This window comes from Camelus ferus, chromosome 22 (assembly GCF_009834535.1).
Source record: "Camelus ferus isolate YT-003-E chromosome 22, BCGSAC_Cfer_1.0, whole genome shotgun sequence".
Lineage (NCBI taxonomy): Eukaryota > Metazoa > Chordata > Mammalia > Artiodactyla > Camelidae > Camelus > Camelus ferus.
The window spans coordinates 22,412,589-22,440,005 of NC_045717.1; the positions used below are offsets into that span (position 1 = coordinate 22,412,589).

Here is a 27,417-nt window from a genome sequence, read left to right on the forward strand (position 1 = left end):
ACGGACGCACAGGAGCCTGCTTGCAAAGCAGTTACTAAGCACATTTGTTCTTCTTAAAGGAGACAAGCGGCTGGGGTCTGTTAAAATTTGTTAACCCAATCATGGGCTCCCACACAGACAGAAAAAGACAAATATCACATGGTATCACTCGTATGTGGAATCTTTAAAAAATGATACAAATGAAATTATTTACAAAACAGAGATAGACTCACAGACATAGAAAACAAACTTGTGGTTACCAAAGGGGAAAGGAGGGAGAGGGATAAATTAGGAGTTTGGGATTAACAGATACACACTAATATATATGAAGTAGATAAACAACAAGGACCATTATATAGCACAGGGAACTACATTCAATATCTTGTAATAGATTATAATGAAAAAGAATATATGTGTATATATGTATATGTAAAACTGAATCACTTTGCTGTACACCAGAAACTAACACAACATTGTAAATCAACTTTCCTTCAATTACAAAAAAAAAGCGGGGTTTTGCTCTGTGTTGGATGCTTTTACTGGTTGGAAATGTGACTTTTTTTTAAAAATTAAATTCATTTTATTTTTGTCAGGGAGGCAGTTAGGTTTATTTATATATTTATTTAGGATTGAACCCAGGACCTTGATTATGCTAAGATTGCGCTTTACCACTGAGCTATACCCTCTCCACCTTGTCTTTCTTTTTTTGAGGTGTTTTGACAAATAAAAATAATTCATAAAATATATCAGGATGGGGGAATGGGAAGGTGATATTTAATGGGGACAGAGTTTCAGTTTGGGAAGATGAAAAAGTTCTGGAGGTGGATGGTGGTGATGGTTGCACAGCAATGGGAATGCACTTAATTGGGAGCTCGGGATTTTTAGACACACACTACTGTATATAAAATAGATAAACAACAAGGTCCTTCTGTATAGCACGGGGAACTATATACAACACCTTGTAATAACCTATAAGGAAAAAGAATATGAAAAGGAATATATATATATATATATATATATATATATATATATATATATATATATATATATAACAATCACTATGCTGTACATCAGAAATTAGCACATCCTTGTAAACCAACTATAATTCAATAAAAAATAAACATTTTTTAAAAATGGAGATGTACTTAATGCCACTAAACCGAACACTTAAAGGTGATTAAAATGGTCAGTTTTATATTATGTGTATTTTACAATACAAAACAAAATTTAAAGGAAAAAGCAATTTCTTTACCTTGTTATATATATATATTTATTGACGTATATATTCAGTTACAGTGTTGTGCCAATTTCTGGTGTACAGCATAATGTTTCAGTCATACATAGACATACATAGATTCGTTTTCATATTCTTTCCTTATAGGTTATTACAAGATATTGGTTATAGTTCCCTGTGCTATACAGTAGAAACTTCTTGTTTATGTATTTTATATAGAGTAGTATCTGCAAATCTAGAACTTCCAGTATATCGCTTCCCGCCCACTTTCCCCCCTGGTAACCATAAGTTTGTTTTCCTTGCCTGTGAGCCTGTGTTTTATAAGTAAGTTCATTTGTGTCATTTTTTTTTAGATTCCACGTATGAGTGATATCATATGTTATTTGTCTTTCTCTTTCTGGCTGACTTCACTTGGAATGACGATCTCCAGTTTCATCCATGTTGCAGCAAATGGCATTATTTTATTCTTTTTTATGGCTGAGTATTCCACTGTATATATGTACACCACATCTTCTTTATCCAGTCATCTGTCAGTGGACATTTAGGTTGCTTCCATGTCCTGGCTGTTGTAAGTAGTGCTGCTGTGAGCATTGGGGTGGTCCCTGCACTTTGAATTGGAGCCCCAGGACTTAGGTACTGAGTGGATTCCTTTTTACTAAATTCAAGTCAACTGTTGTTTTGTCTGCTGGGTTGAGGTTCCATCACCTGCTCCCCAGCCCAGGGCCCAGCTGAGGGCTTCAGCCCAGCCAGGTTGAGGCAAATAGATATTTTCCCTGCCTGTTGGGGAAAGGAGGATCTGGGGGCTCCCAGATGCTGTCAGGAAGCACGGAGGGGTAGGTAACGCTGTTACAGAGAAGCTGAATTATTTGATACAGAGGTCTAAGGAATGAAGCAAGACGAAAGTGCTGATTGGTGATGACATAGGAGTCACTCCGATCAGCCAGGACAGGCCATGTCTGGTCGCTGTTGTGGTGTGGAAAACATTTGTGTTTTGTCTGCGTTCAGACGGGATGACGGAGTGGGCTTGTTTTGTCTTAGTCCACCACGGTCACAGAGCGACCTTGTCTGACACTGGCGTTTTGTGAAATTATTTCTGTCCAGCGGGAGAACACCAGCGCCTAGCTGTGGATGCCGGGCCAGCTCCTGTCTCTTTCTCAAAGGTCAAGCTCGGCCCTAACCAGATGCTGGAGGGTGCTTGGAGGGCCGGGCCGGGCCCGCCAGGCTCACTGCTGTCTCCCTGGTGCCTAGCATGGGGCCTGGCACACCACAGGCACGCAGAGAAATGCATCGTGCTGTTACAAGACCAATGGGGACAGCACAGGCTCAAGAAGGGATCCAGGCACTTGTGCAGCGGCAGCTCTGCAGCCTGAGGCTCCCTTCCCTCTGCAGGCCTCAGGCTGGGCTCGGACATTTTTCTGCTGATGAAACAGTATCTCCAATTGGTAGGGGTGGGGGGGGGGCGCACAGACCCCTGCACCCAGGTCTTAAGCAAGGAGGGCTGTGGTCAGATGTGAGGGTTTTCCTTATTTTTGGGAGGAGGTAATTAGGTTTATTTTAATTAATTGATTGATTTTTAATGGAGGTACTGGGGATGGAACCCAGGACCTCCTGCATGCTAAGCATTCACTCTACCTCTGAGCTATTACCCTCCAACCGATGTGAGGGTTAAAGAGTCTCTTGGGATATAATGGGGAAGGCAGGCCTTGGGATGGAGGGCTTGGGGTCTAGGAGAGAGAGAGAATGGGGGTTGCCTATGGAGGGAGCTGTGGGCTGGGAAGAAGTGGCTGGGTTCAAGGGGTGTTTTGGTGACTGTTGGGACATGGGAGGGGCTTGTGGAGGGAAAGAGGTGAGCATGATGGTGCTGGGTGATAGGTGGGGCAGCCCTGAGATGGGGGCATGGAAGAGCCAGACGTTTGGGGAGTGATGCTGACATCAGTCTGGGGCTTGCTGAGTGCGAGGGGGCTTGTGGGATTCGCAGGGGAAATGTCCAGGGGACAGGTGGCAGCAGGACACAGGGAAGGACTGGAGAGAGAGTGGGAAGAGGCCAGCAAAGAGGTGGCTAGGGAAATCGTGAGCAAGGACCAGGTCTCCCAGGACAGTGTGGATGGAGCATGAACAGAGAGCTTTGGACAGGATGCTGAGCCCCACAAGCAACACCACTTACTGAGAACCTATTTTGTGCTAGACTGTGGGGATGTAGCTGTGACCGAGACAGATCAAAATCCGTGCCCTAGTGGAGTTCAAATTCTGTCAAGGAGAGACAAATAACCAGGTAACTAGACAAATAACCAGACGACTAGGTAAAGAAGCAAAATATACAGTTATGTTAGTGTAACAAGCTAAAAAAAAAATAAAGCAGCAAGAAATGTGGGTAGGAATTGCTGAGGAGGGTGTGATGCGGAGGTCCTATGAGAAGAGGACATTTGAGTAAACACGAGGAGGAGGTGAGGGACAGCCTTCCAGGCAGAGTGAACAGCAGCATATGCAAAGGTCCTGAGGCAGGTGCGGGCTGTAAGTTCAAGAAACAGGAGTAAGGCAATGTGGTTGGAAAGGAGTGAGTGAGGCTGGCAGAGTAATAGGAATTGAAATAAAGAGAAAATGTTTAATAAAAGGGAATCAGTCAACATCATTAGCCATTAGGGAAATGCAGAACAAAACCACGGTCAGGTACAACTTCACACCTTGTAAAATATGCATTTTTGTGTCTGCCTATTGGTAAACCTGCTTATCTTTCCCTGACCCCTATTTATCATTTTAACCTCAGGAAAAATAGGATAGCATATGTAATCTGCAGTGCATAAAATTCAAGAGCTATAAAATGGTACGAAGGTGAACTTTAATCTCTGCCCAGTGACAGCTAAAGAATGTCGCCCGCCATCCGCCTCTACAAGGATTGAGTCACTGGCCACTGCAGTCGCCGGTCTTCAGCACACCCTGAAAGGAGTTCAGGGTGGAGATCAGGCATGAGGCTCTCTGTGCTCTGGGAAAACTGGCAGAACAGGCCTTTCAGTTAGATACTTTCAGGAAAAATTTTCTATGAGCCTGGATTCTTACATCTTTCCATACTGAAGAAAAGCACTAAAATCATTAACTATGATATCTGCTCCTCCTGACTAGCAGCAACCTTCTATTGAGATGTGTGCTTGATTACACATACCCTCGTACCAAATCCCATGTATCCCTTCCCTCCACTTCTTCCGGGCAGAACTACCCCAGGGGCAGTCTCGGTTACAGTCCTCAGAAAGCCCCCAAATAAAGGGGAAACTCACAGCTCACGGTGTGCGTTCTTATTCTAGTCGACACCAGCCACCCAGTTATCCTTTCCGGTGCAATTCCAGTTACCAGATTGTTGCCTATTCTTCTAGAAGGATTCTATGCATTTCCTTAATTTTCTAATAATGCCTTACACGGTATCACAGCAGCCATACGTGCTCACTATTGACAAGCAGACAATACAGAAAGGGTGATGAAAAAAAATTACAAAGAAGCTTCCCTTCTTGGACCGCAGTAAACAGGCTGGTGCGCTTTTGCTTGGAATATGTATTTTTTTGGTGGATAGCTGGTTAACTCTGAAAGGACGAGCCAGTGCGGGGCAGAAGGCTGCGAGCTCCCGGGGCCCTCCTGGGTGCAAAGGAGCGGGGGTGCACACACGTGGCGGCGCCACAGCTGCACACCCTGTCCCTCCATGCGGCAGACAAAGGGCTGGTTGCGGGACAAAGGGTCGCGGCCGCGCCTGCGCACAACGTTCCCGGGGGGGGCGTGGCCTCTCGCGGGGCCCGCCCCCTGGCGCGGCGCGCCGAAGTCGCGGGGACGTCACGGCGGAGTCGCCATGGCGGCCCTGAGCGGTCTGGCGTCGGCGCTGGAGTCGTACAGGGGCCGGGACCGCCTGGTGAGGCTGGGGTGCAGCGCGGCCAGAGGTCCCGGAGTCGGGCCGGAGCTCAGAGACCGGGAAACTGAGGCCAGAGAGGGAGCGGGGTCACTCAGGATCCCCCCTGGCAGAGGCCCTGACCGAGCTGGGCTCCAACCCTGTCCCCGAGCGGTGGACATTTAGATTGTTCCGGCCAACCCAGTGCGACTGAACGTTTACCGTACAACCAGATCCTCACGTTTGCACATTTGGGATCCGACTGGATCACTGAAATTGGCCGTTGGGAGTTCCAAACAATGTCATGGGAGGACTTAGGGTGCTGCAGGGCTCCCCCTATGGCTGGACATTTGGGTTCTGACCAAACTGGGCACTTAGGTTGTTCCGGCCACTTCAACCTGGATGGACATTTCCATGCCAAACAGCTTCATGGTTGGATATTTAAATCTGACTGGGCCTCTGTAGTTAGTCCCTGGGTTATCTGAAACAGTTATCATATGGGGATTTAAGATTTTGCAGGGCTTCCCCTACAGCTGGATGTTTAAGTTCTGACCACCATCTCCACTGGCTGGGCATTTAGGTTGTTCCTTCCAGGCTTCTGAGGTCAGACTGTGGGCTTGTCCCAATCGGTCTCTTACAGGTAGGCATTCAGGCTGTATCAGGGAACGTATCAGTGGCTGGGCATTTAGATCCAACCAAATCCACTGTGATTGGGCATTCAGGTTTTAACAAATCCCCCCAAGCCGGACATTTAAGTTGCAGCATTTTGCTATTACAAAGGCTCTGGAGAGCAATTACAAGTAAAAATAATATATAAAACAACAGGGAAGAGCAACTTCTGAAAAGCAGATGAAATAAATAAACGTAGTTCACAGTGCCCCTAAACCCCCCAGTGAGTAGTGAGTTCATTCTCACAAAAGTAATACAAGCAGATTATCCTTTTGTCCACTTGGTTGATGCCCACTCACTTCCCCACCCCCCAGCCCAGCCACGGGCTTTGGTCCAGCCAGATAGATGCAAATATACATTTCCACCTAGTCCTCCTGACTGTTGGGAAAAAGATCCAGGAGGTGGCAAATGGGGTTTTCTTTTTCTTGTCCCCAATACCTTGGTCTCCAAAGGCTGTGCCCCTTGGTGACATGAGCCAGCAGTCCCATTAGTCTCCGCAATGCCTTTTGGACAATGATATGTTTCTCCACTTGTCCCACCTACAAATATCTTTTGAAACTTTTGGCTTTTACTGGAAGTTTGTTGATTTAGACTCTTCCTCCCACTCGATCCCACGGGGCCCACGGCCAGGTCAGGGGTGATCAGGGCCACACTGACTGCCTCTGGTTTCCCACAGATCCGAACGCTGGGGTACTGCTGCCAGCTGGTGGGCGGGATCCTGGTGGAACAATCTGCCAGGTCAGAAGTGGGGACGCGCCTGCTGGCACTGTCTTCCCAATTCAGCCATTGCAGGACCATCCTGCGACTCTTTGATGATGCGGCCATGTTTGTCTACACTAAGCAGTACGGCCTGGGGACAGAGGTAATGGGGTGCGTGGGGCCGTAGGGAGGGGGTGCAGACCCCGGGAAGCCAGTGCCTTATATAGCCAGGACTTGTCTTTATAAAAGCAACTGCAGGGGCGGTTTATTATTGTTTTCAGTTTCACTTGTTTTTTGAGACAAATGTTCTCATTTCAATTTAAATTAAAAAAAATAGCTAGTAGGTTTGCACATTCCAAAAAACTGTGTACTTAAAAAATCTCTCTCTTTCCTGATCCCCCAGCCCTCAGTTTTCCTCCTCAGAGGCAGCCACTGTTGTCAGCTTCCCGTGTTTTTATCATGAGATCTGTAACTTCACGGGCAAATACACATTGTTGATGTAAATAGTTGTGTGTCATTTACACTGTTCTGCCACTCGCTTTTTTCACTTAACACTACGACTTGGAGGTCATCCCACGTCAGTCCAAAAGGAGCTTTTTTCTTCTTTATGACCACATAGTACTCTGCCATATGGCCAGATGGTGATGTATTTAACCGCTCCCTGTTGACTTGGGAGATTATAATATTTTGCTGTTACAACTGCACCGCATCCTTCCACAGGAGTTCTGGTAGGTCTAGAGCAGTGCTCCTCCCCTGGGGACAAGCTTGTTCCCCCCAGGGGGTGGGCCGAGAAGCTGCCCAGGGCCAGCCTGGCCAAGTCATGCCCATTCCTGGGCTGCCCTGCCTGTTCCCCCTGCTCTCCTGGGTCTCCGCTCTGAGCCCCTTACTCAGATGCTCCCCTATCCAGCCCCAGAGCCTGTGGCCTGATCATCCCAAGTCTCATGTGTTTCCCTGGACCTGTTTTGACGCCCATCTCTCCAGCCTCCTCTTTGATTAGAGTGTGCTTGTGGTGAATCCCCGGAGGACTGCCCCCCACCTCCTCTGTGAGGGCTCCCCTGAGTCTCCAGGCAGTGGGTGGAGGGCCCTTTGCATCTGGGATATCCCTCACCAGAACAAGAACAAGAACTGGCAGCCTTCGGGGTAGGAAGGCTCTGATGCAGGGCATCCCAGGTTGTCCTACGTGGGAATCGTCTGGGAACTTAAAAAAATTGTGGTGTGGGATTTTTGAAGCCCCCCAGGGATTCCACTGTGTGGCTGAATTGAGACCCACTGCTCCACTGGGCAGTGTTGACCATACGGCTGGGAGGCAGAAATCGAGCCTTCTCCTGCAGGGCCAGCCATGGGCCGGCCTGCCAGGCTTGGACAGTGCCCTGTGACTGCCACCTGGCATGGCCTGGGCCCCTAAAATGGGCAGTGGGTAGGTCTGACCCCAGGCCCACCCCCCCGCCCCTTCTCTCCCGGTCCTGCAGGAAGAGGACATCTTTGTGCGCTGTGTGTCTGTCCTGGGAAACCTGGCTGACCAGCTCTACTACCCCTGTGAGCACATCGCCTGGGCTTCTGATGCCAAAATCCTCCACGTGGACTCTGCCTGGTGGTGGACACTGAGCACAGCCTTCTGGGGCCTCTCCCTGCTCCTGGGGATTGCTAGGTAAGTGGTGTCGCTGCCCGCAGGCAGGCCCCTGGGCAGCCGGGCAGACAGGCTGGAGGCGGAGGGGTCTCTCCTCTCCTGCCTCTCCTCTTTCTGTCACCACCTCGCTGTATCTGTCCCCTGTTGCTGCTGAAACAGATTACCGCAAACTTGGTGGCTTTAAGCAACACAAACAGATCATCCTAACAGTTCTGAAGGTCAGAAGTCCTACATGGGTCTCGCTGGGCTAAAAATCAAGGTGTCGGCAGGGCTGTGTTCCTTCTGGAGGTTCCCAGGGACCTCTGTCCCTGGCCTTTTCCAGCTTCTAGAGGCGGCCCGCATTCCTCGGCTGGTGGCCCGTTCCTCTATCCTTGAAGTGCACTGCTCCAGCCTCTGCTGCTGCTTATTTTTTTTTTTTACTTTAAAAAAATCTTTTTTCTTTTAATTGCAATATAGTCAGTTTACAATGTTGTGTCAGTTTCTGGTGCAGCCTCTGCTTCTGTTGCCACATCTCTGACTTTGAGCCTCCTGCCTCCCTTTTATGAGGACCCTTGAGGTGACACTAGATTGGGCCCCCCCGTTATCATCTCCCATCTCCAGCCCCTGAGCTCAGTCCCATCTGCAAAGAGTCCTTTTTGCCGTGCCAGGGAACAGATCACCGGTGCCAGGGACTAGGAAGTCCATACATCTTTTGGGGGCCGGGGCGTGACTGTGCCCACAGGACCCAGGAAAAAGAACTCTGGAGCCTGGACAGAAGTAGCTCACGTAGCTGCCTTCACCCGGGTCCCCAAGTCCTGCTTGCGTTGTCATCAGCAAACCTCAGATAAAACAGCCAGGAGTTTCTAAACTGGCTCTGTGCTTCCAAAAACCCCATAAGGTTTCTAATAATGGTTTCCTCCCAAACATCTTCCCCTCGACAGATTTTCTGGGTGGCTTTGTTCAGAGTCTCCTGCCCCAGAAAGCAGAGGCGAAGCAGTGCCTCCAGGGCCCGAGTTCAGGGCAGTAAAGGGCTCTCATATCCGTGAGGGGAAGAGGGGCGGCCTCGGACCCTGGGGTGCTTGGCAGTGCCTGTGTCTGCTGCTACTTGAATGCCAATGAATCTTTCACTTTGGGTTTTGTTCAGCTCACCCCGTCATCCAGCCCAGAGCTGCCCACTCTTTACGCTTCAGTGAGTCCTCCAAGCCTTTGAGCTCACACTGCTGACTCAGTTTTACTTACCTCTGCTCTCCTTGCTTCCCTGACACGGCTCCCCCTTGAGGCCCACTCCCCTCACAGTCACGGTGTCCATGTGCACGCTCGGGGCCTCCGGTGGTCCGTGGGCCGTGCTCCGGACGCCCTGGGGCTCAGCTCCCTGGGGGCCCCGGCTCAGGGCCTCTCCTCCGTGCGCCTTGTGCCCTCGGCTCCGAGAGACTTCCCGTTCCTGCTTTAGGGGCAGCCTTAGTTCCATTCATTTTTTTTCTCAAATGGACTTTGTTTTTCTAGAGCAGTTTTAGGTTCCCAGCAAAACTGAGTGGAAAGTAAGAGTTCCCACATACCCCCAGCCCTGCACGGCCTCCCCCACTGTCAACCTGGCACCGGAGGGCTACATTTATTACAGCATAATCAGCCCAGGTCCGTGGCTGACGTTCGAGTTCAGTCTTGGTGTTGTACATTCTCTGGGTTTGGACAAGTGTATAATGACACATACCCACCGGACAAGTGCCACACAGAGTATTTTCACCGCCCTGAAATCCTCTGTGCTCTATTCTTCCGTTCATTTTTAGAGCATCTAGTTTTCCCATCATTTCTCTGTGTGTGGCACGGCCACGGGTGTGGGGGTTGGGGAGCATTTGGTGTGTACTCACCAACGACCAGGGGTCCTTAAGACCCCAGGGTGCTAGAGAGTCGGTCACCTGGGAGGGTGTTGACAGGCAGATACCAGGCTCAGGCACCCAGAGGTTCTGATTCTTTGGGCCTGGGGGCCTGGGAGTCAGCATTTTGCTCTAAGTTCCCCAAGTGGTGCTGCCCTGTGTCCCCTGCCCTCAGGACATGTCACCTGGATGGGCACACAGTGGCTGGGGAGATGGGACCAGGTCCTGGACCTCCCAGTCAGGAAGTCTGGCTGGGGTCAGCCCTCCACTGGGCAGGACTGGGCATGTTCCCTCACCGACACTCCCCACAGCCCAGGGTGCAGGGTGCAAGGGCGGGGCGGAGCAGCCTGGGTGGACATCGTGCAGGGCCAGAGTCCCCAGGGAGCACTGGAGGACGCCCTCCTGGCGGCCGCTTCCTCAGTCTCACACACCAGCCCTCAGGGTCCAGAAGGTTGTTCCGACTCACCTCAGACAGGTTGGTTGTGTCAGGGGGAGGGGACAGCCACGGTGCTCCTCTGGTCCACATTTACCAGGTGAGCCAGCCAGGGTGCAGGGAGGGGAATCAGCCTCGTCTAGAGGGGCGGCCTCCCAGCAGGGCCGTAGACACCCCGTGTGGCACGATGTTCCTTTGAGCCGTGGTCCCGGGCCAGTAGTTCGCAGAGGTGGGCTGGGGCCTGGTTGGCCGTGTCAGAAGCACTGGACACTCCCGAACCTACGACGTGGGCAGGTGGGGGTCTGCGTTAGGGACGAGCCTCCCCTGCCGCTCCTGCCCCAGCCTCTGTGGTGTTGCAGGTCCTTGTGGATGGTCCTGAAGCTGAGACAGAGGCTGAGGAGCCCCCCGGCGGCCTTCACCAGGTACGATGCCCGGGGTTTCGCCCAGGAGAAAGGCTGACTTCCTCCCGCAGTCTGGGGTCCCCCCTGGCTTTCCCCAGCCAGGGAGGTGCTCAGTCACCAGTGGTCAGCCCTGCCCTGCACAGGCCCCGTGCTGGGGTGTGATGTGGGCCAGGTCATGGGGCCTCCCTGCAGCCTCCAGGTGGATGGTGGCACTTTTACAGCTGGGGAAACTGAGGCTTACTTGAGGCCCCGTAGACAGGAGGTGGCAGAGCCAGGACTCCAGGGCTGAGCCTTCCCGGCCACCCCCCCATCAGGGAGGAAGATGGGGGATGGAGCCAGTTTCCTGAGGACCAGGGTCAGGAAGGAACATGGGGTAGGTCCCAGCCTGGCGTATGCCCAGAACTTGCCCACTTCCCTGCCCAACTCTGGAGGTTTGGGAGGACGGAGGTGTAGACCTGAGACCCCACGCCGGGCTGTGCTCTGTTCAAGCCGTGGGCTCCCTCTGGCGGGTGTGACCACGACATGGTCCCCCTGAGAGACCCCACCAGCCCTCCCGACTCCCCAGCACTCCTCAACCCTGCCCCTGCGGCTAGGCTTGGGTGCCTCCTGGCCTTCCCTGAGCCCCCCTCTTTGCTCCCGCAGCCAGCGGCCTCGGGGCAAGCGGAGGACCGTGGAGGCCCAGATCCGGTTGGAGGCGCTGGCTCTTCTGAGCAACCTGGCTGACCTGGCGAACGCGGTGCACTGGCTGCCCCCGGGCGTCCTGTGGGCCGGCCGCTTCCCCCCGTGGCTGGTGGGCCTCCTGGGCACCGTCTCCTCCCTCCTCAGCGTGTACCAGGCAGTCCAGGCCAGTGGCCAGGCTGACGCCGCCTCCTGACACGGCCTGGGGAGTCCTCAGACACAACCAGAACCCTGATGGGGGCCCCTCCCCGCGGAGCAGTGATCACCCGGGAGGGGGCCGGTTCTCTAATCAAGCAAATCAAGGCCAGGTGCGGGGAGATGCAGCCGAGGATGCGCAGGGTGTGCCGGCGAGGTCCCCCAGACCCAGCTCTGTGGGGGAGGCTTCTCCTGAGCAGAGTGGTAAGGCCCCGAGACTGGCGTGCAGGGGAAAAGGCCGCTGCAGGCCAGAGGCCTGTATTCTAACTGAGGCGAGCAGGGGGGCCGGGACAGCGTGAGGAAAGCTGAAATGAGAATCAATGAAATGCTGTGGTGCTGGTGCCCAGCCAGGTGTCAGAGCTTATTCCTAAACTCCCACCCCGCCGCCTGCGGCCTGTCCTTCACACTTCTCCCTGGCCTGGTGGGGCAACCCTGTGCCTCATGGAGCTACAGTGGGAAGCCATACCTCCTTGCCCACCTTCTGGAACATTCTCTCGCTGCTGACCCCACCGAGGGCAGCTCTCCCACTTCGCGGGCTCAGGCACCCCGGCCGTGGATGTCGCCTCTGCCGGGCCGGGCCAGGCCCGCGTCTGTGCCCCTGGGCATCTCGGAATGCGTGTCGTGGCTGAAGCATCGCCCACTCAGCTACAGGGTCAGGGTAGTTGCCAGGGTTGCCGTGGCCATTTGGGGCCGGTCTGAGCATCTCGTGGGCTCCCAGCGCCTGTGGAGATGCCCGAGGCTCCGTCTCCCTGCCCGTGGGGAGCGCCCGGGGACGGGACAAGCTGCTTTTCCAGTCTGACGTTTGGGAGGCTGCGTGTGTGTGGCCTCGGGCGGCGGTGGTGGCTGGTGGCTGGCCCGCACCCGCCCCTCACTCCTGTGACCTCCGCGTCTGGGCCCCGGCGGGAAGGCAGGGGCGTTGGGCTCCCCCCCTCATCTCACAGGCGCCCGAAGAGCCAACCAATGGCAGCGTTTACAGCCCCCGAAGTCTCCTGTGGTGTCAGCCACATTTTGTTCTTTCATAAAGGGACGTGGCTCGGAATGGCTGGGATGGAGGGCTGCTCAGGTGGCACGGGGTGCAGGAGACACCCCTGGCCGAAGCCCCCTGCCCTTCCACCTGGGGGCCCTCTGGAGGCGCCGGGCCCGGCGAGCCTCCCTCTCCCCTCCTGTAAGGGGGGCATGCTTTGCCTCAGCAGAGACCCCCTCCCAGCGCCCAGGGGCACCTGCAAGATTAGCGTAGGGGTCGGAGCAGCACCTGCCTGCCTGTCTGGAGACTGAGTGAGTTAACACCTGTAAGACAGCGTGTTTATCAGGGAGCCACGTGAACAGCTGGGTGTGTCACAGGTACCCCCAAAGGCTGGCGTCCCCACGGGCCTGGGCAGTAGGGCCGGGCGCAGCCTTGGGCACAGCCGGGAGGGCTGGGCGGTGGAGCCGGGTCTGGCTCTGCCTGGAGTGCGCCACATCCCCTGCCCAGGGCCCTTCCCGGGGCTGGCCGTCAGGTTGGGGTGAAGCAAGCAAGCCAGTTCGAGGGACTGGGCCGTGAAGGATCTCCAGCTGTTAAGCAGGACGCGGGGAGCGCACCTGTGGCAAACAGCTCCGTCAATGAGCAGGGAAGCTGGCGGCCCCGGAGCGCCCGGAAGCCAGCAGGGCCGCACCTTGTGAGGAGGCTGACATCCCAAGACGACAGGGATGGGCCTAAATGGGAGGGAACCCAGCCAGGGCAGGAGGACTCGGCGGCATTCTCTGCACCTTGGCCTCATGTGGGAGGCTGCTAGGGGCTACCGAGGCCACCTTGGCACTGCCACTGCCTCCAACCTTGAATGTCCAGATGCCATCACTGTCTGGGGCTTTGCAGAGAACCAGAGGGGGCGGCCTGGCCTAGGCTCTCTGTGCGACTGATCTAATCACTGGTCTGAGCTGGTGCCAAGCAGGGCTGGGGGGGGCTGTGTCACTTGCCTGGTATGTGTCCCAGCCTCCAGGCAGGGGGAGTGGTGCACGGGCCTGATGCCTGCCCTCAGCAGGAGAGGTGACAGCAGCTGAGGCGGCTGCTGTGGTGTCCTGGGGCCAGCCAGGAGGGACGGGACATCCCAGCCTGGTGACCAGGCCTTCCCAGGGGCCTCCTGCAGCAGAGGGCCTGAGGGGGCCCCTGCCAGAATGCACCACTACAGCACCAACGTTTGGACAGATTATCCTAAAACTAAACCCCAAAGAACAGCCACCCCAGGTCAGCTCATCTCAGACACTTTTATTGCTAGAATCAGGTCTTAAGTTCTAGAGTGATTCTGAAATACCCTGCAGTGAGGAAACGCTGCGATCATTGTAGAAATAATTGTCTGGTGGACTAAGATCGTGGTCACAATTAACAAAGACGTGCACAGATCCCACAGAAATCAGAACATTTGCTCAACCACCAACTTTACAGGTAACACTGGGCTCGACCCAGGAGTGACCTTGCGGTACGGGGAGGGATGTGCCCACGGTGCTGCCCAGCCGCTGGCACTGGTCAGAAACCTCCTTGAACTCCTTATCGCCCAAGGAATCCTCTCGGAGGGTCAGATGGAGCCCGTGGGTGGGGCCGCATGGCCCAGGAATGTCCTCTTCACAATAGGACAGGAACTGAAAGTCAACTTTTTAAAGTGCTCCAATGCGTCTCAGTACAAAACACAAACACTGACTGTCGGTGTGGCACGGAGGAGCTCGCTCATGTCGTGGGGGACGATGCTGCTCCTGGCTCCTTGCTGGTGCTGCGGGCCCGCAGGCAAGGGTGAGGCTGGGGAGGTTCTCAGAGGAGCTGAAGACGCCAGGGCAGTTACCGGGCTCGGGAGAGGTCCGGACCTGCTGCCAGTTCCTTGTCACCAGCTGGCCGTGTTGCCTCACCCCTGCTGGGCCCAGGCTCCTGCTCCACCGAGGACCCAGTCTTCCACCAGTGCTTTGGCAAGTTCCGTGGCTTCAGAAGACTCTGGGTTCCATGGGGGAGTCAGGGGTAGAGGAGAAGGCTGGGACACCCCCCACCCCCGGCACCCAAGCTTGAGTGTGGCCAGAGCTGGAACAGGAATCTGACCTCTTGCCACCGCTGGACTGTTCCTGGACATGTGACAACATCTCCAACACCTATGGCCGAGAGGCTGGACTGGTGGCCCTCGCCCTCCTCCAGGGGAAGTTGACCATGAGCTGTGACAGCTCACTAGACGTGGAGGTGCCTGCCAGGTGGCCATCTGTCTGCTCGCTGGCAAAAGTCACCGACTAGGCCACGTGTGATCGCTCTAGCGTTTCACGCCACTGCTCTGCATGGTCCCAGCACCTGCCCCTTGGCTGGGGATATGAGCCTGGGGGCTCCCCCTGGCAGCCCTGGGACAACTGGCCTGTCTCACAGGGACTCAGGCCCCTCCGCCTGGGCTGGGACCCTTGGGTGTGTGCCAGCCCTGGCTGAAGCTCTGGTCTTGGCTTCCTGGGTGCCTGGTGTCCAAGACGCCCACAGAACCATGCCGCCTTGGTGCGGCGCCTCGGGAAAGCACCAAGTTTGACAACAGCAGGTCTTAAAAACCTCCACCAAATAAAAATGAGTGACGGTCAGGCCCTTCCAGGACGACCTTGTGCACCTACAGAGCCTGCCGAGCACACCGCCGCCAACCTCTCCAGCTGCCCTGCCCTGTGGCCCTCCGTCCTGGGGGCGCTGTGTGCCACCCCTTGTCCGGGCTCCCGTCCTGGCCTGGAGGCCCACCATGAACACATGCAGACCTCTGCTTTGGAAGCAGCTCTGCCTGATTCTGTGGACAGAGCTGATACCACTAGGCCCTTCTGGCGCCAGCAGTGCCTTCTGGTAGCTGTGGAGCCTAGCCCGGAGCCAGCACCTCCTCAGGCCACGGGCCTGGCCTGTCACCGTGCTCCTCACGGACCCACCACCGCCGGTCACTCCCGTGGAAGGACAGCCTGCAGTTGATCTCCCCCCCACCCAAACGGGGTGCTGCACTCACAGCTCTTGGGTTAGCTCTGGTTCAATCTTCGATTAAAAACTTTCCTTTTTGTATAAAAAAAATAGGTTTACAAAGTTGCCCAGGCACCACTGCTAATCCTACAGAGAGAGCCTCAGACCAGCCCTGCCACGCCCTGGCCAGGTGGTCGTGGATGGAGGCCTGTTTGGGAAGGGGAGAGAGACAGTGGGGCGGGTCCCAGAGAACACGGTGGGAGGGCAGCACAGGGAGGGGCCTGCACCTCGGGCCACGCCCCCTAGAAGAAGATGACGTCCTCCTTGCTGGCTTCTTCCTTGTCAAGTGGTGTGGAGGGCAGGGCTACGGGTGGCAGGGATGCCCCCCAGGCCTTGGGGGAGTACTCAGCGGGGACCTCAGCAGGGGCCGGGCTTGGGGCTGGGAGGCAGGGGTCTGCAAGAAAGAGAGGGGGCTATGGGTGTCAGCAGCTGCCAGGACCCGTGGGTGGCCCTGCTGCGGGGGAGGGGGAGTGCTGGCTCACCTGGGGGGGGCGTGGCACAGGCCAGGACGGGACTCAGCGAGCGGCGGCTCCGAGAGGCGTTCTCCTCTCTGCCCATGAGCTTGTTGAGAAGCAGCGGCTGCTTCAGGTCAAACGAGGCTGGTGGAGGGAGGAAGTGCAGCCTGGGGTGCTGGGCCTGGCTCCTGGCCCAGGAGGGGCCACCACCTTGGCGAGGGACTTCCCTCACTCCTCAACACACCCCTAGGGCCCGTTCCCAGGGTGGGTCCCACTCAGACACTAAGCCCCAAATTCAGTGACCAAAAACAGGGAGAACAGCCCCTGTCCGACCACAGAGGCTGCTGGGGTCATTCAACCTTTAGATGGGAGGTCTCTTGACCCTGCAGCCCAGGCGTCCTGGGACACAGGCCCTGCTCCCCAGAGCATCCCAGGGAGGCTCCCCAGGGCCTTCCCTATGGGGCACCACGTGCTGCAGGGTGCTTTGGGGCGAGGGCCGAGTGTACCTCCGTGGAGTGAGGACACTGGCAGAACCGCGGCAGCTGGACCGGCGCAGGGCGGGCTCAGCGGGGGAGCACTGGCGTGGGTCGCTGTGACTTCCCGCCCGTGGTGATGCACTTCCCGCCCGTGGTGCTGGACTCCCCAGGGGTTTCCAAGGGCCCTTCCTGAATCACTAAGATGCTCCCTCGTCCCTGATCCTGGTTTGAGGGCCAAGGCAGGAAAAGGAGCCAGGGTTTGATATTTCAGTTTTCCTTCTTGAGATGAGAGACGTCCACGTGGGGCGTGGCCTGTGTGGAAGGCAGCCTCAGCTCCATCACCAGCCTTGCCTCCAGGTCTCCTTCCGGTGCCCCTCCAGAGGCTCCGGGCCGGGCGGACACCCACCAAGGGGGGGGGCGCTGCAGGAGGCCCTGACTCACCTGAGCTCTCCCAGCGCTGGGAGCCCCGGCTCTTGCTGCCCTTGTCCTTGCCGCCCTTGGTGGAGGCGGCCAGCTTGGTGGGGATCTGCTGCTGCACAGCCGCCTGCCTCTGGATCTGGTTGGTGGCGCTGAGCAGCTGGATGGGCACGTCGCTCTTGGCCGGCCGGCCCTCGGCTGGGGCGCTGTCCCTGCGGGCCACCTCGGGGCGCTCAGCGAACTCGGGCCCGGCGCCTGACAGCAGGGTGCTAACGCGGGGCCCTGGAGCTTTGGTCGGGGCTGCGGGCCCTTCCAGCCCCTCCCCGTTGAAGCTGGGGGTGTGGCTTGGGGGCAGGGCCTGAAAGAGTGACAGAAGACACATTCCAGTGCCGTTGTTCCTGCTGGAGGCCGGCCTGGTCCCCACAAGGAACCTTGCCCTGCAGGGGTCCTTGCTGGGGTGGGGCCTTTGTAGATGGAGATGGATGGACCTGGCCTGCCGCTTAGCTGGGAGGGTCTGATCTGGCACGGAGCCGCCACTCAAACTGCTTGTCCCCAAAATGCAGACGAATACACACACACTCGCACCTGCACGCACACATGTTCTTATGTGCTTTTACAGGTACACGGTCACATTCACGTTCACATGCACATACAACTCACACCCGCGTGCGCGTACGCACCTGCCCAGGACGCGGGCTGGCGCTCACCTCTGGCAGCGCCTCGGGCGGCAGCGCCCCGGGCACCGTGTTCTGCTTCTTGAGCCGCCGCAGCAGCTCCAGGCGCTCGCGCTCCCGCTCCACGGCGCGCTGGGCCTCGCGCAGCCGCTCCAGGTCATGCTGGTAGGCCTGGCGCTGCCGCTCCAGCTCGTCGCGCTCCTGGCTCAGCCGCTCCTGCAGCTGCTGCGACTCGCTCTCGCGCCGCTGCAGCCGGGCTGAGGCCAGGTCCAGCTCCTGCCGCTGGCGCTCCCGCTCGCGCTCCCAGCGCTGCTGCTCCAGCCGCAGCTGGCCCTGCAGCTTCTGCACGCCCGCCAGCTCCTCGCGTTGCTTCTCGAAGTTGCGCTGCCGCTCCTGCTCCAGCAGCAGGTTCCCACGCGTGGACTGCAGCCGGAACTGCTTCTCGCGCTCCTGCATGGCGGCCCTCTGCATCTCCACGTAGCTGTCCTGCTGGGCGATGACCGCCTGGGGCAAGGGAGGACCGGCGAGGGGCTGGCTTTGGGAAGAGCCTGGTGGTCCCCAGATCCCAACCTCCACCCGGAAAAGGGCACGTGCAGCTCATCACGCTCCCCGGAGGCCCAGTACCTGGAGGTCGAGGAGCAGCTGGGACAGCGTCTGGATCCGCTGGACAAGCTGTGGAGAGAGGGAGAGGGACGCCGGCTCCCTGCACGAAGCCCTGTGGGGTGGGCGTGCCGGCCCTGGGCAGACACACAGCCCGAGCTTACCTCCGACTCCAGGACTGCAGGCAGCCGGGGGCCAGGCTCTGTCCCAGGTCCCTCCGCCTGTGGAGACAGCATCAATGCACAAAGGGCTTCTAAGGACCCATCCAGCTGGAGTCGGGCCCGCTTCTTATCGGTAAGACGTCCCCTTAGCATGGGACAGGCCCTGCTTGGTGACCTGACTTGTGCCAGTCTGGGTGTCTGGAAGATGAGGGCACAGGGTGGCCCCTGGGAGGTGCAGCAGGGCTGGCATGGGCCCACTGTGTAGGAGGCTTAGAGGGACCCAGGCCTCAGAGGTGGCCAGACCCTGACCCTGACACTTGGTCAGAGCGGGCCTCCTGAGTCCAAGGGGAGGGAGCAGCTCGTGATGTCGCCACTATGGGCGCTAGGACGCCTGTGCAGACCAAGAGCTGGTGGCCCCCATACAGGGCCTCTCATCTGTTGCTGAGGCCACGGCCGCTGCCCTGAGCCCACCCCTCCCTGCCTCTCTCCTGGGCCCCTCCTGCCCCGCCCCTCCCGGCCCGTCCCTGCCCTTCCCGGGGCCTGGAGGGAAGGGTCACCTGCCAGGAGGTCGATCTGCACATTAACTACCATTCACCATAAAACGGGGTGGCGCCCGTCGCTATTTGCCCCAAGACAGAAAGAAACGAGACAAGCCGAGCACAGGCTGCACCCCCTCACTAGCAGTAACTGAGAGGGCTCGGGCCTACTCCGCGCCGAGCTCAGGAGTAGCCAAGGAGGCAGCGTACCGCCTGCGGTGCCTCCTCGGGGGCCCCCGGGGTGTCGCTGAGCCTCGGGTCCGGGCTGCGCACGGGGCCCTGCCAGTCTCGGGGGCCGGGGTCGCTGCTGCAGACCTTCTTCTTAAAACTGCCATCTGAAACCCAGGTCAGGGGTGTGAGATGCTGCGAGCCCCGTGGGGCCGGAGTCCTTGCTCCCAACCCTGGCCCAGCCCAGGTAGGAGTTTATAGGAGATCAAGGGGTAGCAGCAACAGGGACACTGAGCAGCAGATGCCCAGGCCTTTGTCAAGGATGCTGAGCGGAGGTGACATTCTGCGAATCTGCATGCCCTCCTGCTGCTGCCAACCTTCCACTGGTCCCCAAAGCCCCAGCGCCGATCAGGGGTGGCCCCACTCACCCCTGCCCAGGCTGCTCGTGCTGTCATGGCCCCCAGAGGTCTCAACTCTCCAGGGTGGGGCCGCGGAGCTGCCCACCTCTTCTGTCTGGCCGTTGGCACTGCCCAGCCGCCTGCAGATCAGGCTCTGGATGTCCTCGACTGCGAAAGGGTACAGAGGGGAGCTGAGTGACCCAGTGGACCTGCTGTGAGCCTTAGAGGGCAGTGCCAGGACACAGGGCCATGGCCGTGCCAGGTGCCAGTCACCCCTCACAGTCTCCTGGTGTGGCTTCGGCCCCCCTGACTGCTGTCTCCCCGCACATTTGCTGCACCCAGGGCCCAGCAACCCCGGCTGCGGGAGAGGCTGAGCACGTGTGGATGGGGTGCTCCAGGCCTTTGGCAGCTGCGGGGAAGCTCCCTGGTGCGCCACGGGGACCCTGGCTGCTTCGGGAAGCCAGCTGCTTACAGGCCAGCGCCCTCCTGTGGCTGCGGGCTCCGGGAGCCCCTGAAATGACCCACCAAACGTGTGTGTGCACGCTTTTCTGGGGGTAGTAGCATCAGAGACCCACTATTCAGACAGAAGAGAAACCATCTCAGTAAGTGAGACCCCGGGCCCAGCACTTGGCAGGCACTGGGAGTGCTGGCTGAGTGATGTGAAAGGACCTTTAAGTCTGCAGTGACGGCTCGTACCCGACCGTGTACAAGGACCTTCCGCTTGAGCAGAAAAGAGCCAGAGAGAAGCGCGCTGGGCAGGGTGGCGTGTGGGCCACACTGGGCCGTGTGCCCGGCCTGGGGCGCCCCGAGGAGCCCACCAGGCAGAACAGAAGCACGGGGGCCGGCGGGCCGACTTACTCTGGCTCATGGCTGACTTGAGAATCTTCTCTCCATTCAGGTTCTCAGGGGGGTCCCCTCCCCGAAAGAGGAGCCGCGACGGGGCGAGGTCCTCCAGGCTGCTCATCTCAGCCATCTCCAGGTAGATCTGCTGCTTCTCGCCGAGGCTCTGGGCAATCTGCTGGTCTTTCGCATTCAGTCGCTCTGCAAAGTGATGGCCAAGGTGGTGGTCGGCCTTCTCTGGGATGGGCTCCCCCAGAGCTGGCGTAAGGATGCCTCGCAGGGCAGGGCTGGCCTCCGGGGGCCCCGCTGGCCCACGCCGCGTCCCGAGGTGGACCGTTCCCTTAGTCCAATGTTCCCAGGAGGCAGGTGAGGGTGTGGCCCTGTCTCCTCACAGTTTCCCTTAATTATAAAAATCAATTTTTATAATTGGTAGGGGGGTGGGGGAGGACCATGACAGGCTGGTTTTTATTAGTCTGGGACAAATTGAGAGCCTTTTCAGACTTACTTTTCCAGTCTTGAAAGTCTTCTTTCTCACAAGTCTCTGGGTTTTGCACCTTATTTTTTCCCCCACTGCCATGACTGTGACTTGTGTTACCAGACTTTGTCACAAATCCCCAGTTCCCATGATGGCAGTATATGTACACCACGTCCAGCTTAATGACTGCACTCTCTTGCTGCTTCTATCGTTCTCCAGTTGCTTTGACTGGATTTTCTAGGCGAATAATCATGTCACATGCAAAACATAATTCTGCGATCCCCCTTCCCGATCACGGTGTCTTACATCCCATTATTACTCTGGCTGGAACTTCCAGGATGAAGATGATAAAGGTGGGGCGGGGGGGCCTGCCTCGCTCCTGATTTTGGTGGGAGTGTCCCTGACATTCCATTGTGACATATGAGACTGGCTTTTAATCCAAGATGGGAAGGGATAGCTCAATAAAGAAAACATCTCTTTCTAATTCACTAAGAATCTTGTCGAGAATGGATGATGAAGAGATATGACAGCATGACTCTGTGGCATCCATGGAGATGCTGTCTATGCAGGGCACATCATTTTATTACCAGCTGGCAGAAATAAAAGAGTTAGAATGGAAGGAAACGAATGCTACGTTAGCATTATACATTCAAGGGTCTGTGGGGTTCTCCCCGGTTTCTTTTGAATATTTTTATTCCTTAAACTTGCCTCCTGTCTCACAGAGAGAAATAAAACACATGCTACCTACTTTTATGTATGTATTGCTTAAATGTTACCTCACTTAAAAATAAATATCACACTGAGTGGGAGGGAAGAGGGAAGCTGACTGAGACCACGAAGTGCTGAGACTTATTCTTGACAACGACCTCGCTGAAGTCTCAGAGTTATCTGTTAAAACTGGGGAGGAGAATGGATAAGCATGATGTGGTCCATCCACACACTGGAATATTACGCAGCCTTAAAAAGGAAGGAGATCCTGACACCTGCTACAACATCATGCTCAGTGAAATAAGCCAGTCACAAAAGGACAAACGAGCCCATTTATACACAATATCTGTCAGAGGTAAATTCACGGACAGACTATGGAACAGAGCTTCCCAGGGGCTGGGGGAGGAGGCCGCGGGAGTGACTGATAATAGGGATGGGGTTTCATTGGGGGTGATGCAAAAGGCCTAAAACTGATTGTGGTGATGGTTGTGCAACCTTGTGATATACGCTACAGCCACAGCACGGCACACTTTAACGGGGTGACCTGTATGGTATGTGAACTGTACCTCCATAATGTAGTTGGAAAAAAAAAAATCGAAGTGGAAGAGGAAGCCGGTGTCGCTCGTCACAAAGCCGGGATGGGCTGGTTCTGCTTGGCTCCAGAAGGAGCCAGGGGGGTTCCAGGCTATTACTGGGCCCTGTGGGGTCTGACGCATGTGACCTGGGACACCCATGCCGAGTGTACCCCTGGGTGAAGACGGAGGGAGGGGCAGTGTGCGTGTCGGGAAGGGGCTCAGGAACCCTAGCGCCCCACTCTCCCTTACCCACATGCTCCCCGGAAGATCACTGCCCCACGGGACAGCCCACAGGGCTGCAGGACACCGAAAGACCACAGCCAAAGTCCTGGTCACTTGGGTGGTGATTTGCTCCATGGCCAGTCCCGATGAGACAGAACAGAAACGCCACTGGTGGGCCTTGTCACCAGACCAGGGACACGTCGTGGGCTTAGAGGTCGGATGGACCACCCCTGACCTTTACCTTGGAAGTCCCTCAGCCTCATGGCGCGGGCCTCGACCATCTTCCGCTCCTCTTCGGCCTCGCTGAAGGGCCCCTCCTCCTCGTCCGGACAGCTGCAGGGAGAGGGGACAGGTGGGCAAGAGTGCCCCACGGACAGGCTGCCTCTGAAATGGGCACTGAGACATTCATCATCTGTGGAACTGGCTGCAAAGAACATCTCTGATGTGGTGAGAGATTTAGCTTGTTAATGGTGCAGGAGAGAAACACAGCTGTCGGCGTTCATCCAGTCTCCAAGTGTCAGGCGTCACCGGCCACGGCTTCTACAGGCTTGGCCGTAACTTGGAGAGGGGAGACTCGGGGCAGTTCATTCCCTGGGGGCCTCCCGGGTACGGGAGGCTGCAAGCCCAGCAGAGCTGGAGTTGAGCATCCAGTGAGCTCTGAGCAGACTAAGGCTTTGGGAAGTTTCTAGCATAAACAGAGGGAGCAGCAGGCTGGCTGGACGTCTGTCAGCGGGCCGGGAGTCAGGCATCCCAGAGGCACAGGGCCGGGGTCCAGAGGGGTCCTGGCCCGGCAAGGAAGACCAGCCCACCAGTGCAGAAGGTCGGCACTGCCGGCCCACGACCCCAGGCCAGGGACATAGGGCCTTTTTAGCCGTTGTCAGAAGGAGCCGGAATGGCACCACCTATCCCTTTTAGACAAGGGGACGGGCAGAGCACTGAGGGGGCAGGAGGGGGCGGAAAGCAGAGGGGTCTCCTGGCTGCCTGCGGCCCCTTGAACCCTCACAGGTGCTCCAAGGGCACAGCCGACGAGCCAGCAGTCAAGGCCAAGGGAAGAGCTGGAAGTGGAGGGAGGCACACGCGGGCCCCTCACCTCTCCACAGCCCTTCGGATGTGGCCCATCCAGGTGTTCCTCTCCTCCCTGGAGCCGGTGTGAATCTCATACATCTCGGGCCCTTGCTGGGACACGCTGATCAGGAACATGGCTTTCTCCTCGTTGGCCACTTCCCTCACGATGAGCTTCTGCAGCGAGACTGACGGGGCGCTTCGAGTCCTGCAGGGGCGGGCCGGGTTGCGGGGGGTCATCTTGTGCCAGCTGTACCCCCACAGCCCAGGGGTTGCGAGTTGGAGGAGGAGGGGACTAGGTTGGGGGCTGTGCACCCCGCTTATCCTTGGACGATTCAAAGCAGAAATATTTTGCCATCTGGGGAAAAGACACTATTGCAATGACTGCCTCATACCCCTTGGACGTGCCTGTTTAATGTGCTTAAAAAATGGTTTATAATCAGTAACGCACGCACACTGTGCAACACTCAGAAGATATACGGGTGTGTAGTCTGTGATGATAAATAAACCCTCCTCCCAACCCTGTGCCCCAAACGCCCGCAGCCAACCACCAGCTCTCCCAACCTGCAGTGTATTCCACCAGGGGAATGCTCTGATAGGCCAGTGAAATGTGTGCTTTTAACTGGTTGTTATGGGCTGACTTGTGTCTGCCCCTGCCCCCCATTCATATACTGAGGTTTTAACCTCAGAACATGATGGTATCCGGAGACAGGGTCTTAAAGAGGTAATTAAGTTAAAATGAAGTCATTAGGGTGGCCCTAGTCCAAGTGACTGGTGTCCTCATGAGAAGAGGTGACCAGGCCACAGACACACACAGGGGGACGACCAGGTGAGGAAGCGGGGAGGGGGACTCCGTGGATCAGCGGTCACATCGCCCCCGTGAGAGTGAACAGACAACACACACGGGGTGTGCGGAGTTCCGGAGTGACAGACAGCTGGCAAGACAGCTTGACCGAGCTCGTGGGAACTCCTTGAGAAGCCAGTGGGCACTTCTGGGAAAAGGTACAAGATTCTAGAGTTTAGTGACAAAGGCCACCTCCCTCTCTGGGTAAACCTGGAGGCAAACAGGTCCCCTGAGCTCCTTCCTGGGGGGCAGTGCCTGACACACACCCCACCCTGCAGCGGGGTCTGAAGGACCGGGCGGCGGTGGCGTCCAGGCGAGCAGGCAGGACAGATGGAACCCAGCCCTGACTCCAAGTCGGCTGCCCTCAAGGAGCTCATGGCCGGCCTGGCCCCTGTGATGAGGGTGTTCGGGGACCAGCGTGCTGTGGACTCACAGGGCCGTGGCTGCCTGAGTTTGCGTGACAAGCAAACTCAGTGACAAGCTAGATCCCTGGGGAGGAGGGACGGGCTCTCCTGGAAGGGATGCGGGCCTGTGAGAGACAGGAGGTTCTCTCCCAGCACTTGGGAGGGGAAGAGCCACGGAGACACAGAGCCAGGCGGAACTGGACAGGATGGTGGCCCAGAGCCCTGCAGCCTCCGCAGGGCGCTAGACAGGACCCCATCTCGGCTAACCCTGCTCCTGCCTCCCTGCGACCTCCTGGCCCGTGGTGGGGCGGGTGCTTGCGGCTGTGCTCTCCCAGACACCCCGCCCTCCAGGCAGCCGCCGCCCGCGGGCGGCCTTTTGTGTGGAGAGGCAGGACACGTACCACAGAAGCAAAGACGTATTTTTGATCCTTTTCTTGTAGCAGTAAGAGCACGTCAGTCAGCAGGACGGCAAGGACGTCTACGGGGAAAACACAGAAGGAAACGGCTCACACGGCCCCGCGGCCCCGCGGGTCCCGCCAGGCGGACGGGAAGCCCAGGGAGGCTCGGCCCCGCCCTCTCCCACTCTGAGTTCCCGACCGGGAAGGAACCCCTCTGTTCTTCCTGCTCCCAGGTCCCCTGGGACCTGGGCCACAGGATGCTCGCCTCCTGCTTCCTGCTGCAGCAACACTCTTGTCCCTTCCCGCCCGAGCTTCCTGGGGGCTGCAGGCTTAATAAGAACACACACATTCTGTCGTTCAGCCACCTGCAACACGCCCCTAAAGAGCTTTAAAGACCCTGATGCCTACGGACAGATCAGGATGTTTCTGGAAGCTCATGAAATGGACAGGAAACTCAGGGATGAGTCCTGAGCGCTCTCTGGTCTGGAACCGCATGACCGATCTTGAAAGTAACACTTAGAGCTCACCCTGAGCGGTGAGTGGGGTGCGGGGGGCACTGGGGCTGGCAGCCCAGGTGGCATCTCCCACCCACCCCAGGGACCTTCAGCAGGTGGGCCCATTACTGTTGTTTAGAACCCTGGGGCCTCTGCCAAATTTGGGGTGTTGTGAAGCCTTGGGTTTCTGTCTGAAAGTCAGTGATTCAGTATGCTCTCTTCCTCGTGACCCTCCCTGTGAGCGCCTCACCATCTTAATCACTGGAGAATGGGGGTGTTGGTACGACTACCTCGTCCTTGCTATACTTCTGGCTGCCTGTACCCATCCGGACTCAGCATGTAACCTCCCATCAGGCAGGGAGCAGCCAGGCTTCAGTGGCTCTGTGTCAGCCGGTACCAGCAGTTCAAAATGGCGCTCATCAAGGCAAGAAGGCACCTGGGACTCCAAGGTGATGCCCACCAACCCGGGATGGCGCCCACCAACCCAGGATGGCGCCCGCTACTCCAAGATGGTGCCCGCCAACCCCAGACAGCGCCCGCCAGAGGTGGCCGGAGGCAGGGCTTTACCTTTCAAGCGCCCGGACGTGCTCTTCCAGCACAGCGGGCCCTCCAGGTGGAGCTGCCGCTGCAGCATGTCCTCCTTGCGGAAGGTCAGCCCGTTCTTGAGTTTGCTGGAGGACTTCAGGTCCATCTTCCCTGCGATCTCCTTGAGGCGCTGGTCTTTCTCACACTCGCTGACCTTAGCGTCCACTTGTGAGATGATGTCTTTGATGAGGTTCAGGGCCTGGGTCAGGTCTCTGTAGTCCTCGGAGCCAGCTGCCACACACAGCAGAGTTAGCGGGTCCCTTGTCTGTGCTAACATGGCGGGGGCGGGCACGCTATGGGGTCTAGGAGGTGTGCCCTGAGGCCACTGCTCCAAGGACCTTGTCAAGAATCACCTTCCAGCTTGAATCTCCTAAGATGTAAATGCTTCTCCAAAATAAATGCAACAGCCCTGCATTTGGGTTTCACCAAGACAAGGCTTCTGCTGAACATAGAGGTTGAGGCGCAAACCGAGTGACAGGCACGGCCCTGCACAGCTCCGAGGGCCACGCCCTGGCAGGCAGACTCCCCCGTGCCTGCCAGCTCTTCATAAGACTCCCTCCACCTCCTGCCATTACCGAGAGCTGGCTCCTCCCACGCCAAGGACATGGGCTTTTGTGGCAGGGGATCTTTGCGCATTCTCGCATGGCCCAAATCCCCTGGAGATGAGGAAGGTGTGGTCAGCACTGCCCTGGTCAAGCTGTGGGCCCTCCTCTCTGCCCTCTGTGGCTCCAGGCATGTGGCACAGAGGTCACCTTTGGGCCTGCCTGGCTTACCTAGGAGTGACCTTAGCCAGGGCACTACTTCCATCCTCATCCCCTCTCCAGTGCTGACTGAGGACAGCTCCAGCCCTGCCTGTGCAGGGACTGGGGGAAAGGGCTGGCAAATGAGACCAGCACCCCATCTTTCTTGAGCTGGGGACCCTAGCACCCAGCATGGTGGATTCTGCAAGGTGGCAGCTCAGTTTGTGATCACTGAGTCCAGCTGAACCTGGAGATCCAGGGACAGATCACAGAGGAGCGTTTATCCACCCATTGTTAGGTCAGGGGCAGGGAGACAGAGATCCGCACTCTCCCCTGCCCCCCAAGCCCCGACGGGCCAGGCAGTAGGGGAGCTACTGTACCTTCCGTGTTCTGAATAATGCGCTCCACCAGCACGGGGTACTTGGTTATGCGCTGAGTGACCAGAAGAATGCACTCCTGCACGCCGAGCCGCCTCACGATGCTGAAGTTGCCGATTTTCTACGAAATGGAGAAGACAAGGCCATGCTGTACTGACATCCTATCTCCTGCCAAATCAGTCAGCGGCTGGATACT

The 27,417-nt window shown here is 57.1% G+C and overlaps 2 protein-coding genes across 2 annotated transcripts in view; one reads left to right on the forward strand and one right to left on the reverse strand.

The window, feature by feature from the left end:
• Positions 1-4,978: 4,978 nt before the first annotated feature.
• On the forward strand, positions 4,979-11,976 carry PEX11G (peroxisomal biogenesis factor 11 gamma). Its single transcript, XM_006177573.3, has 5 exons — positions 4,979-5,102; positions 6,424-6,609; positions 7,916-8,094; positions 10,716-10,778; positions 11,400-11,976. The coding sequence occupies exons 1-5, from the start codon at positions 5,043-5,045 to the stop codon at positions 11,629-11,631; spliced, it is 720 nt and encodes a 239-aa protein (XP_006177635.2). The 5' UTR covers positions 4,979-5,042; the 3' UTR covers positions 11,632-11,976.
• Positions 11,977-13,851: 1,875 nt separating this feature from the next.
• Positions 13,852-27,417, reverse strand: part of ARHGEF18 (Rho/Rac guanine nucleotide exchange factor 18) — a 74,365-nt gene continuing 60,799 nt past the window's right edge. Inside the window, exons 16-30 of the mRNA XM_032466374.1 lie at positions 27,225-27,342; positions 26,087-26,335; positions 25,029-25,105; positions 24,657-24,712; positions 23,408-23,587; positions 22,559-22,650; positions 20,356-20,538; positions 19,528-19,665; positions 19,142-19,266; positions 18,399-18,455; positions 18,259-18,306; positions 17,668-18,138; positions 16,985-17,318; positions 16,095-16,211; positions 13,852-16,006 (exon numbers count right to left, since the gene is read on the reverse strand). Of these exons, the coding sequence (XP_032322265.1) occupies positions 15,855-16,006; positions 16,095-16,211; positions 16,985-17,318; positions 17,668-18,138; positions 18,259-18,306; positions 18,399-18,455; positions 19,142-19,266; positions 19,528-19,665; positions 20,356-20,538; positions 22,559-22,650; positions 23,408-23,587; positions 24,657-24,712; positions 25,029-25,105; positions 26,087-26,335; positions 27,225-27,342 (2,397 nt within the window). The 3' untranslated portion in view covers positions 13,852-15,854. The remainder of the gene's footprint in view (positions 16,007-16,094; positions 16,212-16,984; positions 17,319-17,667; positions 18,139-18,258; positions 18,307-18,398; positions 18,456-19,141; positions 19,267-19,527; positions 19,666-20,355; positions 20,539-22,558; positions 22,651-23,407; positions 23,588-24,656; positions 24,713-25,028; positions 25,106-26,086; positions 26,336-27,224; positions 27,343-27,417) is intronic.

What these genes read in the sequence shown, in the direction of transcription:
- PEX11G (XM_006177573.3), top strand. Translation starts at nt 5,043, where the DNA reads ATGGCGGCCCTGAGCGGTCTGGCGTCGGCGCTGGAGTCGTACAGGGGC. An exon ending in AGTACGGCCTGGGGACAGAG is followed by an intron (nt 6,610 to 7,915) that starts GTAATGGGGTGC and finishes CCGGTCCTGCAG; the next exon opens with GAAGAGGACATCTTTGTGCG. An exon ending in CTGCTCCTGGGGATTGCTAG is followed by an intron (nt 8,095 to 10,715) that starts GTAAGTGGTGTC and finishes GTGGTGTTGCAG; the next exon opens with GTCCTTGTGGATGGTCCTGA.